Raw genomic sequence first — 17243 nt, 5'->3', positions numbered from 1 at the left:
ATAAAATTTCATATAGTTTTCTTGAAAAATTATTTATTTGGAGACCATGTTGTGCTTCTGGTCTATGTTACAAATACTTACAGCACATACAGTATGCATTTTTAACAGTAACCATTCCCAAAACATCCAAATGGTATATTTATATGTGATATATATGTACATACATACATACATAAATGTGCATAAAAAGCTCAGAATGCAGTCAAAGCATTACAGTGTAATAAAACAACCACAGTACATTGATACTGGGTCAAACCTACATTAGCAAGCAAATTGTGCACGGAAAAAATACACACGTGGGGTAAACATTTGATGAAGGTATTATATCACAGGTTGCATAGAATTGCTTTGAATTTCAAACTAAAATTGCAAATAAACCTGGCATTTATAAAGTAGTGATTATGAAGTTAGTGTTCATTACAGGTTATACAGTAGTAAGAGGTATTCAGATTTTATGGCAATCTGGTGCCTGGATCTGAGGAAAAACAAAAACTGATAAACAGAAAGCTTGTAGAATGTTTCATCTTACGTTTACAGTGTTATGATGCAAACATGGCACACAAACTGTTTATATCTACAGTATATTCATATCACAATAAGCAAGATGGCATACATTTTGAGGAAAGAATGGTTCAAATCAAATTAAAGAGGGATAATTGTACATGATTTGTGACAAAACAGCAATGCATTAAAAATAAATAAACATATTAAAATTTATGAATCAGAGAGAGCATTGCTGACAATAAAGATGGTGATTGAGGTTAAAACATTTCATTCCCTTTGAGTGAAATCCAATAAACCTATTGGAAAAAAATTAAACAGCACAGTCAACACATAGCCCTGTTCTAAAAGGGATTTAGAGTCACAGCTATCGCTACAAAGGTACAGTAGTCAACACTTAGAAACTAAGTGCACCGATTGCGCCAAGAGTGAAAGCAGTTCCTCTTGGAAATAGTGAGTCTGGAAGCATTACTATACTACACTGTACATTGCAGACCAGCTGTCTTGAAAGTTGCTGCAGTACTAGAGACTCTTTTTACAAGAAGAGTTTCACGTCTCTCATTTGATTTAGTGCTTTGTGTCAATTATAAGGTCTTAAACTCATACAGTGTTTCACCAACTAAATATTAGGGAAAATGTAACAATAACAGTTAGCTACTGATAAATACTGTTTTTCATGGGATATACTATGAAATACAAACAGGTGGGAATACATTAGATCAGACACATTTGTCACAATTCATTTGTCTTTAAGCCTTTTTCTTGAACCTTACAATACAAAAAAATTAAATGCATGCAAAAACATGAGCACAAGATCACACAGGACAAACATTTTACATCATAAAACCTCAAAATCCCATGACTTCTTAGGCACACACTGACTGGATCTAAGGACAAATCATTCTCTCTGGGAACAGACAGATTCTTCCAGTGTAAGCAAACAGTGGACAGTGTCTTGGTGCAGCAACCAAACATAGAAAGGTCGCTATTAACAATTACAACAGTATGCAAAATATCCTGCTTCTCTTGACCTACTCAGCAAAACACCAAATGCCGTTCAAGTTAAGAGGCATCTTCTGTAGCACCTTTGGAAACAAAATAACACCTTTTTTTTTTGGATCAAGTGGCATCAAAGCCAATCAATTAGTGAGAGGTGACAACTTGACAAGTGCCCTAAAACAGCTACTAACACTGTCCATCTCCTAGTTAGTCCAGACCACTCCCTGGCTGTGGAAGTGATGCAGTATTTCAAGTAGATTTCTGAATAGAATCAAAGCTCTTAAAGTTTGTGATGCTTCACACACAATCTTCAATTTTTTATCTAAATGTGAGGCACTTGCAAAATAAAAATATCAACTAAATCTCTCAATCGTCCGTCTGTTAGTTAGACCTCTGAACTGTCACTGCTGCTCGAGCCTTGTGTCATCATGGGCTCTGCGCTGCTGGAGTTCTTCGGTACTTCTTTCTTTTCTTGCTTCGACCGCACCAGTAACACCACCACAATGACGAGGAGCACTGTGAGGAGCAATCCAACAAAGACACCTATGATCAGCACTAGTCTGTCATCACTGTCTCTCTGGTTGAGCTCACGGGGGACGTTTCCTTTGGTAAAGATCTCCCTCCCTGGACTCGTCCTCCGCTGGGTGCTGCGGTCCAGCGCGATGTGTAGGATATTGGTGCCACGGTTGTTGTTCACACCGATCTCCTCGATTATGTCTGGCACATCATTGGCTGATCTCCTGGGGCGATGCTGACTCTTTGGAAGAAGATTCGTGTGCTGGCTCATCACATGGTATTCCAGACTTCTCTTGCCGATGCCACGGTTAGCATTGTCCCGAGAACGAACGGTGTAGATGGTGTGTATGTACCACTCTCTCCCTGCAGCCACCTGGAAAAAGCAAGTTATTATTTGACTAAATATATACCAAAGGGAATTTTTACAGCACAGCTTTCTGCAGGATGCTAATTCATTTTCTTGAGACTTATGAGTTCATTTAGGAAAGCAAAAATGAAAAAAACAAAAATCCACAATAAAATGTGCCGTACACAGTCAAAAATACAACTACTGTTATTGCAATGCCCCATCATGGGTTCATTTTACTCTTTTTTGTGGTATTTTTTAATGTATTAGCACAATGGATAACTAAAGTAGAGAAATTTACAGCTATTGGAAAGCACTCTTCCAGTCTGTAAAACTAGCTACTAAAAAGAAACCTTAAGAAATCTGAATTCAATAAAAAGTGTGACATATACACATTATTCTGTTATCAGAGGCCATATCAAGGCCCTGCTGCATAAAGTATCTGGTTGGCAAACCTTTTTCTCTCAGCTTAGGGGAAAGATAAAATGCCAGTGGAAAAAAAAAGTTTAGCATTGCTTTCTGTAACTTTTTATACAGCTCAATAGTTTCTTTTTCCTACATAACAGGCGGCTGCTTACACCACTTCCATAAAAGTTGCAAGGCTGAGTTAAGTGGCCAAATAAAAAAGCAAACTCCAGCACAATACAACCATTGGAAGGGATAATAAACTGTGAAATACGAGAACACCAAAGTTTTGAGAGTGTGTTGTATATCGGTTTCTGGATCTTCACACTGACCTGGAAAAGAGCTGAGGAATCCATTCTGAAACCATCTGCCCCTGGCTGTCTCACCAGAGCTAAAGCACCAGGGTCATCCACTGCCAGGAAGGCGCTGAAAGCCACATTACCAAATGACTGGGCCTGGGTCTCTGGCTGGGCCTTATCCTGGGGTGGCCAAATCACACAGAAAACGTGACTGAGATTTGAATAGACACAAAACACATTAGACACGATAAGAGGTATCAGTTTGTTACATACGATAATCTTAAATCTGTAGAGTAGTGAAGGAGCATCAGCCAAACAACCAAACTCAAAGTTGCTGGGGTTGTATTTAGGGACATATCCGTCAGCTCCAGTACACAGAAACACCTTCTCTATGTTACAAATAAAGGAGCTGCCCAAGTTCTGCACCGGATCCACCATCACTCTGCCGTAAATTGTATCCCCTGAAGAAAGAGAAATACAGTTTCATCATACTAAAACACATGAAACACATCAGATGCATAAGTTTGATGGTTTAATTGAAAGCTAAAATGGTTTTATTATGTCCACTGATATAGTTCTCTCAAACGATTATGTGTTGCTACAGTACTGAGAAGAACACTAAAGCCCCAGTTATATCGCTCTCTCAGTCTCAGCAACAACAGCTTTCTACAATCAGACAGCAGCTTCAAGGACTTTTCAAAGTCTTTCAAGACCTTTTTGAGAGAAATACATTTCAGGCTCTCTCATAATTAGTTTGTTTATGGAAAAGATATGAAAGTAGTCAAAATGGCACTCCATGGATGCCTCATTTTCCTTTTCTTTCATCTTGTTGAGTCAGAAAATAATGGGGAACAGTTCTGCTAAATCAACAGAAATATTCATCACACAGGGATTTCTTTTTGATCTGTGGAACTGAGAGACGTCCAGGAAACAGTGCGAAGAAAAACAACCACAGCCTTCTATTCAATTTCAATACATTTTAGAGGCTTGTTTTCTTTTGTTGTTCTTGAGTTTTTCCACACAATTTCAAGTTTAGCTTGCATTTCATGACTCTGTGTTAGTGCCTTACCCGGTGAGAAGGCAGTGTCACTCTCCTGTCCAAAGCCCATGGAGCCATCTGAGAGCCAGAGTGTCCGTTTAGACAGTAAGATAATCTGTGTGTTGAGACTGAACTCAGCCGCCACCGGGTCACTAACCTAGAAACATAAAGAAGGCAGCAAAAAGCATATTTAAAGACAAAGTTACATTTTGCACTTTTTTGTCTTTTAATTCACAGTATTCTAAACTCACATTTGCAAATAGCTGGAACATTCTCAGTATTTACATACTGGATAATCAGAATAACACATTAGTGAACCTCAGCAAATGTGAGAAATTGCATGCTCTTCTGCATTTCCTGGTGGAACACTGGGGAGGTTTCATGTATTGGTTAGACAAAATATGAAATTTAAAGACACCTCTGTTAGCTGGGATTCACTTAGATGGGGATGTATCATTACTTTGATTAATTAATTTGACCAGCTTTCCTATTCCCCTCGATCATGCTTTGATTGTGGGCTAATTAGACATTGGAATAAGCACCAGGAGCTAGACACACTGTAGGTACAGCTGAATGGACTAAATGGAGAACAATGACTAGAGATTTGTTTCTGTCAGAGTAAATGAGAAGAGTTACCATTTTATGGGTACTTGACTAGATGGAGGGTTTCTTCTGAGGTTTTTCAACAGATGTGGATAATGGGGACAGACATGAAAACCAAATAGTGGAAAGAGGAAATGTACTGCTGCAGTCCCAGTCCTCTGTCTGTCAAGTCATTCACGACTTCGATTTATGGCAACATTCATTCATTCCACCTGCACTGTGCTCACTGCATCCTTCTCACATAAGCCTAGAACTGCAATCTTTATATCTGCAACTCAGCTACCTCAGCTGCCACATACATCAGCAAAAATAGTTTTCTTTGATTGTTTTGTAAAATTGTATTCAAATGTGGTGAATCTCAGGCTCTGACAGGCGGTTTGTGATCTCTGGGACTGTCTGTGTCATGCTTGTTCAGATTATTCAGGGCCAGACACAAATGTATGTCAGTCTGTAAAAAATGGAGAAATCAGAAATGTCCCACCTCCATCCATCCACCTGTTTCCTATACCTGTTTTAACCTGTGTCAGTCCATCACAGCACAATCACCAGTTAACCTTCCAAGCATGTCTTTGGACTGTAGGAAGCCAGAGCACTTGCAGAGACCCTATGCAGGCATCTGGAGAGCACGCAAACTCCACACAGAAAGACCCCAGACAACCAGTAGATGGAGACCCTTCTTGCTGTGAAGCGACAGTACTAACCACTGCACCACACTCTGAACTTGTGCTGCCCCAGTGTCTTCCCTGAAAATGACATTTTTAGATGTTGAAATTACCTGCTGAAAGCGGATATCCAGGTCGAAGGTGAGAGGCTCTCTGGGATTGCAGACGGGAGGGATGGTGTACTCCAAGCCGGGAGGGGATGTACAGGGGACCAGCTTCACCGTGTACATGCCAGAGTAGTCACGCACCTGAGAGAGGAAATTACATTCAGTGACAATTTGATGTGGAAAAAACAACTGCCAAAAAAATTGTACTGGTTTTTGGAAAGCAAACTGTCTCCTCACAGCAAAATCAGAGATGAATGTCCACTGCTGGATGGGCTGGCTGTACGTAGGCTCATTCCTCACAAGGCTGAGGTTAAAGGTTAAACCAGGGTGATCCGGACACATGACCATGGAGGTAAGTGGTGAAGCTGATGGAAAAGTACATCAGTTAAATTATCTGCACCTAAATGATCAAAATGCCCTGTTGTGAGCTAAAATATTTCAAAAATATAACTGACAAATTGACCCCAATGCCATCAACTAAGGAGAAATAAAAGGTAAAAGCTGTCACCTTCTACTACACTAAACACATTCTAAAAAAGAAACGTGTATTTCAACTTTTATGCAAAACTACATGATGTCCTATAACACAGGAACATAAATTACGTCAAGTTTAGATTACATCTCTTCAATGTTACACTCTATTACATATATGTGTATATATATATATATATATATATATATATATATATATACACACAAATATAAAAATCTCTTCTGTACTGCACACTATACCTGGATGTGCAAAAACAAACAAGCCTCTGAATCGAGCCTCCGTACGGAAGTTGACTACTAGTTGTCCCTGTCCATTTATACGCATGCTGGTCGGGTAAAGCGCACCTGGAAAGACAGTGACAGATTGCTTTAATTTGGTCAGTTAATTAATTTGCCTCTGGAGAATCTCATTTTGCGATCACAACACACACATTTAAGCATTCTTTAACTGTGTATCATGTTACAAACTACTGCTGAACTCTTGCCTTGTAGCTCTGCCTCTGGTGGGCTACCGATACCATCTCTCCATAAGATGGCAGTGTCGTACACAAATGTGAGCCTCAGCTCTGACTGCAAGTCAAAGTGCTGCCATCCTCCTGCTCCCACAGGGGAGTGGAAGACATAAGACACATGTAGTGGCACTCTTAGAGTCACGTAGGACTGGACCAGATTCAGCACCTGCAGTGAAAACCAACATGATGCGTCAGTACAAATTGGAATTTAAATTTCACAGATAAACCCAGTCTTGTTACTGAGATATGAGGGCGTAGGCATGAAGACACCCTGAACGCAATACACAACAAAATAAAGAGCAAAATTGTGCATTATAGTTGATGTAGGTTCCGGTCTGAACAGTGTTTTTTTTTTTCCAGAGATTTACAGGACTTGACAATTCATATATGAGGAAACTTAAAACATATTTTACTGGGAAGTCATGTTGATAATGTTGCCATTACACAGGCATCATTAAGTTCACTTGATGATCTACGGCAGTAAGTTTTAATGTATTCCTGCTACAGGTGAAGTAATGCATTTTTTATAATTTCAGCTGCTAATGAACTATGTTCCAATCGTAATGTGTGTCTCTGTGTAGTTAACAGCAAATGGAAAATTCTCACCAAGTGCACTGCCTGAATGCGTAACATACACCACTGTTGGAGAGACTGACTTGCTAAAAACTTTCCTTCTCTCAAAGTGCTGACTAAAAGAGCTGTCTCTAAAATGGTCCAAGGATTCCAAGTGGTGAAAGTCCTCAGACGGAGTGCTCTCTGGTATCTGCACTTTCCTCTGACCTGTGAGAGGTACCTGCCTGCACCGGCTCTGTTCATGTGGAGACGTGTCTATGCCTCTGGGCATTGACAGCTCAGGCAAATGATTTGCAGAATGGCCTTCTGACACGACCTGCTGGGCCTTAATAGATCCCTGTGGTTCTGTTAAGCTGGGCATTAAGCCCTGGTTTGTGTCATGACGCTGACTTCAGCCTCCACAGAGCTGTGTCCAGTCATCCTGCCTGTCCACTTAGAGAAGCACTTGGGTCACAGGGCACTTGCAAACAAAGGCTGTTCCTTTTTCCATTGATCCTGTCCTACAGATCTTAAAACTGAACCAGTGACAGTTCTACACATCTGCGTATTGTCTTTTGCTCTGTTAAACAGTAAACACAGATGGCGTATACAATTCATCTTCTAAATAGAATGATACCATTCATCTTTTTTAATAACTTATTTTTATATTTTTAGCCTTTTTGTTTTTAGAAATTAGAGTCTGATTAATGTCATCAGTAGGTGTTACTACTCGCCGAGTAAAGTTTGTCTTGTCTCTGGCATGAGACTGCTTACTTGTCAAGACACGTTTATTAGTGCCACATTCACATTTACATCATGTGGCTACAGGCAACAAAGTTCCACTTGTTGAAAAGGTTAGTATCACCTGGGTGTTGCCTTTGTTATTAAATAAACCTCAAGCTGTGTAAAATGAGAAACTCCCATTATAATAAAAAACCAATATACCCTGTTACATACATACAATATCAAAATATATTTGCTGGTGCTTTAGGGCTTGAATTAATAATCCTCAGTAGGGATGGTAGAGAAAGTTCTCACTATAATGTGCCCCCTACACTCCTCCAGACCTTCTTTATCAACACTCTGCCTTAATTAACTGAAAGTCAACCACAGGTAAGTTTTCAAGGTGAAAAAAATGTTAAGACTGCAAGGCCTGTGTGCCAGCAGGATAGAGAAAGACTTAAGCTCCCCTTATTCGAGCACAAAATAAAACATCTGCAAAGACCACATTGTGTGTATAGCAAAAAAAAGACTAATAGGGATTTTTCATGAGGCTGCTAGTTATTGACTTGCCAATTTGACAAGAACTGGTCCAACCAGGAAATGAGGCGGCAGGATGTTGGGTTAGACATTACCATGGAGGTTAACAATAACTGATGTCTTTACTGGCTAGTATTTGCTTTAAGATCTTTAAAAAAACAAAGCAAGATTTAATATGATGGCAAATGATTAATTAAAACTGAAAATGGGCAAGTTTTACTATAGAACAGACTAGCAACTGCTGAGTCCACATTCCTCTCCTCAAAGGCGGTGATGGCCTTATTAAACTGACTCATTTCAACTCATGTATAGAGATGAAAAAATGGGTTAAAGGTGAGCTAAAGCTCAAAGGTGGGGCTGCTTACCTGTCCATCAGTCCCAATAGTGCCTCCACAGTCACTGAGCAGCTCAGACATGTCATAGTAGCAGGTGAATTCCCACAAACAAGCTTCCAAGTTGAGGTTTTTGTAGAATCGCAGCGTACTGGATCCCCTGAGGGATGTGCTGTACTGGTAAGGCGCAGTCTCGCCGATCACTTCTGGATTTTTGGTGGCTTCAGTAAGGAAGCCATAGCGAGTCTTGACCTCAGCATAGTCCAACAAATTGGAGCAGCGATGGTTGCCAACACGGGTGCCATCAGCACTCAGTGTCAGTTCAAAGTTAGACAGGGGCCGGGTGGACACAACAGGCAACATACCTGTGGGGGGGAATTCACTTAGTAGCGGAAGGTGGAAAAACAAGAGCGCTAGATTAACAATTACTCATTAACTAACCGAATTAGGTTATCATTAAAAGAATTTGGTTGATTAGTGACATAGGGAACCAGGATTTTAAGAGTTTCTGAGCTCAAGAGGGGCTTCAAGCTAACAACCTACTTGGAGGTGGTATCTTCAGTGATGGAAATTATTTCTAACATTCAATCTGCTGTTCTTACCATCAATGTGAGGCATGGTGACAGTTAGTTTGATGAGGTTGGGGTGGTCTGTGTCTGCTCCACTGTACCTCAGCTTGGCAGAGAAGGGCTCAGCACCCACTGTGCCTGCAACACGAGGCTGGCACATTCCTGCAAGCATGCCATATACAAACAAGCAAACAAACATCAAATGCGATCTTCCCCTGAAAATTCTCCACAGACGATTCAGTTTTCTGTCAGAGTCAGGACAAAAACTACTGTGGTGCCAGTTCAAAACACAGCCAGCAGCTCCTTGTTGCATTGAGTCATGTCTATGAAAGAGAGTAACTATTAGAAGTTAGAGAATGAATTGAACCTTACCCTCATCCATGCTGATGGACACTATGGGGCTGGTTAGTTCTAAACCTTCGTCTCCGTTCGAATTCACAGCCCTTGCAGCACACTGGACCCTGGAGCCAGCCTGGAAATAGACTGAATCCAAAGTTATAAGTTTGGAGGAGGTGAAGAAGGTGTCGAAGTCAGCTTCTCTCATTGGGCTGGTGACGCCGTCGGGCCCAGTGGGGGCGCTAACAAGCCAACGATAACGAGTGAGGGTGTTGTTGATGTTTTCGCTGACACAGATGGATCCTGTTTTGTCATAGTCTGGATACTTGGGGTTACAGGCCTGGAAAAGAGGAAAGAAATTATGCAGTGAGTGAAGTGCACCTAAAAGCCACTGCAGCAGGTAAAATTATACTGCACACTACTGAAGGAGCCCTCAGGGTAGCTGGTAATAAGGCAAAGTGTGCCATGTGCTAAATACTGCCTCATTAACAGATTTCCTTGTTTTCAACTGGACATGTGAGACTAAAAGCTTTGTTAGGCTTATCATTAACTGTGTAAATTACTGAAAAATATATGGTATGGTATTTACTGGTCTATCAGTTGGAACTTACAGTGACACAAATTACAGGGTATCCAGCCACAGGCAGAGAGTCCCTGGTTCTGTCAATATCATCATAATGTAACAGCGAAACCACTCTAGGCACTGAAGGAAAGGTGACATCTGCCATGCTGTTGGTCTCCTCGATGTAAATTATGGCTTTGCTCATCTGCTGAGTGACAAACAAGAGCAATTATGAGGATAATGAACAAATTACTGCATGTGATGTTCTAGTTAGGAGTTAGTAAATACTTGAAAAGTAGAAAGTTAAATTATATATGCATGTGGCCTGACTTTCACCTTTATCTCTGCCACCATGTTCTCATCGGGTTTCAGGTGCACGGTGAACGCCTCCCTCATTTCTCTGACCCCATCATATAAAATCTCCACCTCTACAAAGTGCTCTGTGTCACCCTGTTTGAAAACAATTTCTGCCAAGAAAGACAAAGAGAGATTTGACATATATTTGGTGAACAAATTTGTGAGTGTAGCTGGCCAGATAAATGTGCCTGGCAGTCTTACTTACCCTCAGATATGGGGTGGTAGTCTTCCCCAGAGGTAGCAGAGCCATCTTTGGTGTGAACTCGGACAACAGAGACCTTAGAAGTGTCTCCAACACGCAAAACTGGGATCTTCACCACAGAGACTTGGCCACTTTCCTTTGGCTCATTCACGCTGAATTTGGTCTCTCCAAAACTAATAATTGCCTCTGAAAAACCATGATATATTGCTTAAGTCATGCTTGTAACTTTACAGCAACTGAGGGCAGGAATTGCCAAATTTGTTGCCCCAGTGGTAACACCACAAACGACATTATGGTAGATGTGATTTAATTTGAAAGATTTCATAATCATATGAAAATGTTGCACATGCTGGCTTTTAGAAATAACACACAACAAAAACCCAAACCATTCTTACTGTCTGCATCATCTATGATCTTGATGAGCGTTTCATTCTGCCCTCCAATAGAGGCTCCAAATGGAGATCCACTCTTGGGGCTTCCCAATACAAGACGGAGCTCTTCCTCTTCCTCATGTTCTGTGTCATCAACTAACACCAGTAAACAAGGTTTTTCAATCTCTCCTGAAAAAAAGGTAACGTAAAACTGTTACTGGGTAGCTGCATGTGTCCTTCTGTAAGTAAGTAAGGAAAGCACAAATCATGCAAAGGGACATGTACTAGGTTTTACTACACAACCTGGTAAGAAGGTGATGATGGAAGCATCCGTATTGGGCCTCTCATTGAAGTCCATCATGACTTGGGCTGATCCCTGCCTGCTGTAACAGCGTACTGTGGACTTGTAGCTGATGTCACCACTGCGGTACACAGTAGCTGAGATCTGGCCAGAGTTCTCATTACCTACGTACACAGCATCACGGAACTGCACCTTTGGCACTAGAACAACAGAATTGAATCACAAATATAGCATAAACATCATAAATCACTGCGTGCAATCTGAATAAATTTCGATTACAACTAAAATTTCCACTTACAGTCAGAAACTGAGTCATTAATGAGGATGGTGGTCTTGCTCGGCTCCCCGAGGATCCCATTCATTGGCATCCGCAGTACCAGCTCGAACTTCTCTGGCCCTTCTAGTACTGGCTGGCCCAAATCATCCAGGATGGTCACACGAAATTTCTGCATGGTGACCCCTGGCGCAAAGTCCAGATTCCGGCTGATGCCCACATAATCCACACCAGCTGCTCCAAACACAATATAGGTCAGACATGAGTGCTTATGGGATATAGTGGATAAAGAACAAATAGACACCAGCACTTGACTATATTTCGACAGCAGTTTTAATGTTACTTCATAATTAATTTGTAAATGTCATGCAACTAGCAATATGAAAGGATGTACCCTTCATGCTAACAAAATGACCGTTTCTATCTCATGGATGATAGAAATGTACAGTTACAATTTGTTGCATGATTAAAGCAGCCCTGCAAGAAACTGGACATCTCCCCGAGCACAAAAAGGTTATTCATTTGCCGTTCTTTGAAGAGTCTGGGTATTGAGCACTCACCCCTTGCCCGCAGGCTTTTTTTCATGTAGTTATGACCCAGTTATGTGTGTAAGTGTGGGCTTGCATTTCTACCGTGCTGCATATGATTAGATGCTAGTTATTGCTACAGTTATAACACAGGAAGGAGCAGAGATATTTAGAGTATATGCAAAGAGGGTGGGAGGAAGACTGCCTGGGGGAAGGAGACAATAGAAGATGTAGGGAAGACCTGAGGAGATAGCAACCAGTCTTAGGGTCCAAAGCTCTTAAAACCATGCAGAAACAATCAGTATGCATTCCTGAAGCTCTGCCCTCACTCAGACTACCATTATCTTCACAACAATGTGTAGATCCAATGCCTATTAGACAAGGTTCCAGCAGAGAAGCCCAGGCTACCTCCCCTCCTTACCTAAAACAATGTTTACATTCCACAGGTCATCCACTTAACATATCCAACGTTTAAATCTCCTTGCAAAAGCTGAACTCAGGAAAACAACACCTGACAGGGTGACGACTTAAGTCTATTGTCTGCAGTGGTTTACATTTATCTAAGCCCAGGCTAGCTGAAGCTGTCAGAGAAAGGCGCCTATCAGGGACACGTACCCTCAGCTGAGACAGGATCTGTCTTTCTGGAGCGCACTGTGACAGTTCCTCCTTTGGAGAGATCAGTCCCTGTCCTCCACACTTGCACCTCCACGAAGCCATCACTCTCATCCACATGGTAGTCTGTGTTGCCAAAGTAGAAAACGGGATCTGTGACAACAACAGAGGAAGAATTGAAATAGATGAGGAAAAGTACACAAGAGGATGTAGTCTATAATAATCTTTGGGATATTTTAATGCCTGCTGTAATCGCTGAGTTGAATCTTTAATAGCTTATTCTGTAAGATTATCTATGATTACAGGAGAATTGATAGAGCATTTCCATTGCATCAGCAGGTACTCAACACTGTAATTGTCGACCTTAAACAGCACTCTAACTTGCTGGCATATTTTGAGGGTATTTCTAAAGCTGCAACAAGTATTAAAGGACACACAAAAAAAAAACCTGTAGGGAAAATTGCATTTTCTGGTTTTGTTGTGGATGAGCCTGGTGGTGGAACTGACTTTGATAGTGATGTGTCTGAGAGGCAGACAGGAGGTCTGACAGGAGGTCTGGGGGATGTAAGGCTCGATGAGCCAGCCTGGGCCTGCCTCACTGCAATTAGTGTTTCTATGAGCTGAGATTTCACTGCAGCCAAACTCACCCACTGTTACTCTATTTAACCCTTTCTGAGTCCGTTTTTTCTCAGTGATGTTGAACATGTAATACTGCTTGTGCAATGGCTGCTTAAGGGCTTGGACCTTTGTGTGTGTTCCCTTGTAACACTATATAAAGTGCCGTCATAAAATGACTGTTTATGGGCATGAACTGAGGCGAGTCCTTCGATGGCAGCAATTCAGAACCTGGAGAGCCAAAAGCTGAAACCAATTCAGTTTTAATTTTAACTTACAAAAGGCTCACGCTCACGTAACTGATTAAATGCTGTGTATCATTGTTATCACTAATGGGAACATACCACAGCTGAGAAGTAAAAACCTTGTACTTTTGAAATCCGCTGTGACCAAATAATGAATAAATTAAATGAACAGTGATGGCCATGGGCAGAGTTATGGTTTCCATGACAATGCAACTGTGCAGCTACAAAACGGTGCTTAGCTATTTCTCATCACACAGTATGAGGTAAAATGGAAAAGGTGGAACTGAGCGATAAATGCGCTGCACAAAAACAAATCCATACCGTTGTGCATGATGATCATGTTATCTAGTGAGCCCAAAACATAAGAGCAGTAGAAAAGACAGAGACATAGATTAAGCATCAGTCAACAGCGCTGCCAGGCAAAATGAATAATCAGGGGGAAAAAAGTATTTATTAATTTACACAACATAATTATTCTTCCAAGTAATCCGAGTCTTAGAAGATTTTGCCTATTTTGATGCAGTCTGCTTTGGCCTCAACAGCTCAATATTCACAAGTAAAGACAAGTTCTAAAGGGGAAAAAGCCTTTTTAAGTAAAGCCTTGGGGTTTGTGGTTCTCATAGAAGGCATCTGTGTGGCTGAAATAATATTACTCCTGAGTGCAAGCGAAGGACAGAAAACTTTTATGCTTTAATCTGTCCTGAGAGCACGGCCAGGACAATGAGTGCTGCATCAAGAGGCTTGCAGCTGCCAGAATTTCTCCCCACAGAGAAACCAAACAAAGATGGTTTTGGCTGCCTGCACTACGTCCCCCATTGGAGGAGTAATCAGATCTACCAGCCTGAGGTTGGCAGCCAGGAACTCAGGCCCTGTTGTACTAGTCCAGTAATCAGATAAGGTTTGTGCAGCAGACAAACAGTGAGATTCAAAGAGGTATGGCCCATTAACTGAAAGGTAAACCGCTGACTCCTGGGCTCCATCACCTCCGCAGCAACAGCGTCCTACACCACAAAGCACATCTAAGGTTACAAGCAAGTAAATGGAGAAGATCCAGATTTAGACTCACTTATTATGGGAAATTATGTAAGGTGAACTAAATCTTCATTTATTTAAAATATCTATAAATATCTGAAGTTTGTATTGACTTGTATAAGCACTGGCAACTTTTCACTTTTTTTAAACTCTTTGAATCTAAAATAAGCACTCCAGCATTCAAAATGTATTTTTTTGTTGTTGTGTTTTTGTGGTTGTTCAAAATGATAAAACAGTGGAAATGTTGATTTTAGAAAACAACCACAAGGTTTCCTTCTTTAAAATTAAAAATACAAAACATAAGACAGATATGAAAATGCCTTACAAGTACTCATTATTGCTGGTCTCTTTATTGTGCTATATGCTAAAAGAACAATGGCAAACAAAGGAAATATCTGCACCCTTGCATATGAATGAACATAAAATAAAAGAAGAGGCGTAAGGAGAGACACAGACATCCCTGAGGGGAATGTTACACTCCCACTGATTGCTTGATTTCACTTGAACTTTGCATGACATTCCCACAGCGCTAAGTGGCTTCTCTAATGGTGAGATTCAACTGAGCCCTGGCAAATGCTCTTCTACCCACTGTGTGCAAAAGAAACATGTCCCCAGAAAAAAGCATACAAAAGCAGCAGCACATTACAGCAACAAATGTTTGAATTTTTTTATATCAGGCGTCTTAAGAATGTTGATTAAAGTCAGCACCTCTCTGCTTAAGTGCTGTGGACATCTGTTCATATCAGAATGAATGGAAATCCAGGTGAGGCATAATGACAGGGTTTCTGAGTTCCCCCTCATTTCATCCCCATCCAGGATATACTGCACACGCACTGGACCCGCCCATCTTTAAAACAGCTCATAATCATACCTTCAGGACCAGAACAAAATTTACAGGCAAGTGAAAAAACACTATAAATACACCAGTCAAATCCTGCTGTACAAGCATTCTCATGTCTTTCAGCCCCAACCACCAAAACATTTTCCCGGATACAGAGTCAATATCAAACAGCAATTACCTCTGCAAGAAAGGGCACGTTTCTCCGAAGCTATCGCAGGCAAAAGCCGGAGTGGAAACTGTAAGGATGTGGCCATTTATGTGCAGATGGTCTGCCGCTGGGAAAATAGCAGGTATTCTATGGATAGCAGCTGTTCGTGCTACTGTAGAACGCCTGGACACCTTGTAAACTTTACAGTCTTTACGGTGTTAAGCTACCATAAGATTTACATTGAAGCAGAAAAAAGGTAATTATAATTCATGTCCCTGCTGTAAAAACAAACAAACACACAAACAAAACAAACAAAAAAAAATGTTAATGTAAAGTCTGGCAATAAGCTTGGCAAAATATTTGTACTAATTTTACATCAGCTCTGTAGAAAGCATCAGTTTGTGCATTATTGTGCGTGTGGATGGTGGTGAGAAGCTGAGGAGACAGAAAAAAAGCATGTGAAAGGTTATTAGGCTGTGTGTTTAGATCTCTCTGTTAGCAATACAAAACAACCAGATCCTTTAGTGCACATGCGCACACATTTTTCTGCTAATTACCACACAGCCTTTTATGTTCTTATTGACCTTGTCAATTTGTAGCTCCCCTTGTTGTTTACAGTTTCACTCAGACTTATGTTCTGCTGTCATTTGGATTCTGTTTGCTAGTCCTGATGTGTCCCTTATTTGTTATTTGGATTTTTGGGCTTCTGTTTGTCTTTTTAATTTATTGCTCATCTATGTTTGTGGATTTCTTTGTTGTTGCTGTTGTTTTTCTGCCTCTTTGTCTTCTCCCCTGTAATTGTTTTTGGCAGAGGGCCCAGAGCAAAAATGACCTGCTGGGTGCCTTTTACCTGTTTCTAACATTCTGTGTGCATTGTGCGTGGTATTCTGATGCAGGAAAGAATGTGTGTCACATCATTTGATACTTATTTAACTTCACATTAATCAAATAATCACAAACACAAAGAGTTTTGAGAATCTCTTTGGGTCTGGGACTTTTCAGCACAGGCCGATTTTTACCTGACTTCTTTTCAACAGACAACCCGAACAACTGACCAATGTAAATGGTTTCTCAATTAAAATTCCAGAGAATTCTAATAACGTAAACTTTCATATGTAATGACAAAGAATTTCCTCTCAAGATGTACTGAAATTGACCTATCATATCATTTTTACCAAATGATATACATGAATATATGAAATTGCAAAAGTTGAGGGACCATTCAAGAGTTAGTTTTTTTTTTTTTTTTTTTTTTTTTTTTGCTTTGGTCATACTTTCTGCTGGTAGTTGCAAAATTTCCTTCGAAACCAAACCTTTTCTTTTCTGTGTCATGTAAGACTCTGGTGGTTTTCATTCCAAGCAAATCTGATCTGATTACTACCTCTCTGTGGGTGAAGGTGTGCTAATTAGTGAAATTAATGTTTTGGTTGGAATGAAAACATACCTTCCCTTCCACGATGTGGGTCTTCAAAGCTGATAGTTAGTGCCGTAAACTTCAGCTCATTTAGGTATAAAAGCGACAGACATTCTGAATATAGAATCCCATAAACTGTCAGATTAACATCAGACTCTTGGCAGACAATACCACCTCCACCTTCCTCTGCACTTGTGAGGTTTCTTGCACGT

General features: G+C 40.7%; 1 protein-coding gene across 2 annotated transcripts in view; it reads right to left on the bottom strand.

The window, feature by feature from the left end:
* Positions 1-16: 16 nt before the first annotated feature.
* The window catches only part of frem2b (FRAS1 related extracellular matrix 2b), a 50252-nt gene continuing 33025 nt past the window's right edge, over positions 17-17243 (bottom strand). Inside the window, exons 7-24 of one of the 2 annotated variants that reach the window (XM_035944763.2) lie at positions 12740-12889; positions 11622-11831; positions 11326-11523; positions 11047-11211; positions 10655-10837; positions 10429-10559; positions 10142-10300; positions 9567-9870; positions 9228-9356; positions 8659-8990; positions 6455-6647; positions 6210-6314; positions 5715-5842; positions 5484-5618; positions 4136-4262; positions 3340-3527; positions 3100-3246; positions 17-2389 (exon numbers count right to left, since the gene is read on the bottom strand). In XM_035944763.2, coding sequence (XP_035800656.2) covers positions 1886-2389; positions 3100-3246; positions 3340-3527; positions 4136-4262; positions 5484-5618; positions 5715-5842; positions 6210-6314; positions 6455-6647; positions 8659-8990; positions 9228-9356; positions 9567-9870; positions 10142-10300; positions 10429-10559; positions 10655-10837; positions 11047-11211; positions 11326-11523; positions 11622-11831; positions 12740-12889 — 3488 coding nt within the window. In that variant the 3' untranslated portion in view covers positions 17-1885. The remainder of the gene's footprint in view (positions 2390-3099; positions 3247-3339; positions 3528-4135; positions 4263-5483; positions 5619-5714; positions 5843-6209; positions 6315-6454; positions 6648-8658; positions 8991-9227; positions 9357-9566; positions 9871-10141; positions 10301-10428; positions 10560-10654; positions 10838-11046; positions 11212-11325; positions 11524-11621; positions 11832-12739; positions 12890-17243) is intronic. The other variant, XM_023262844.3, reaches the window with a different exon arrangement.

This window comes from Amphiprion ocellaris, chromosome 7 (genome assembly GCF_022539595.1).
Source record: "Amphiprion ocellaris isolate individual 3 ecotype Okinawa chromosome 7, ASM2253959v1, whole genome shotgun sequence".
Classification (NCBI taxonomy): Eukaryota; Metazoa; Chordata; class Actinopteri; family Pomacentridae; genus Amphiprion; species Amphiprion ocellaris.
This window is presented reverse-complemented; position numbering and strand designations above follow the sequence as displayed.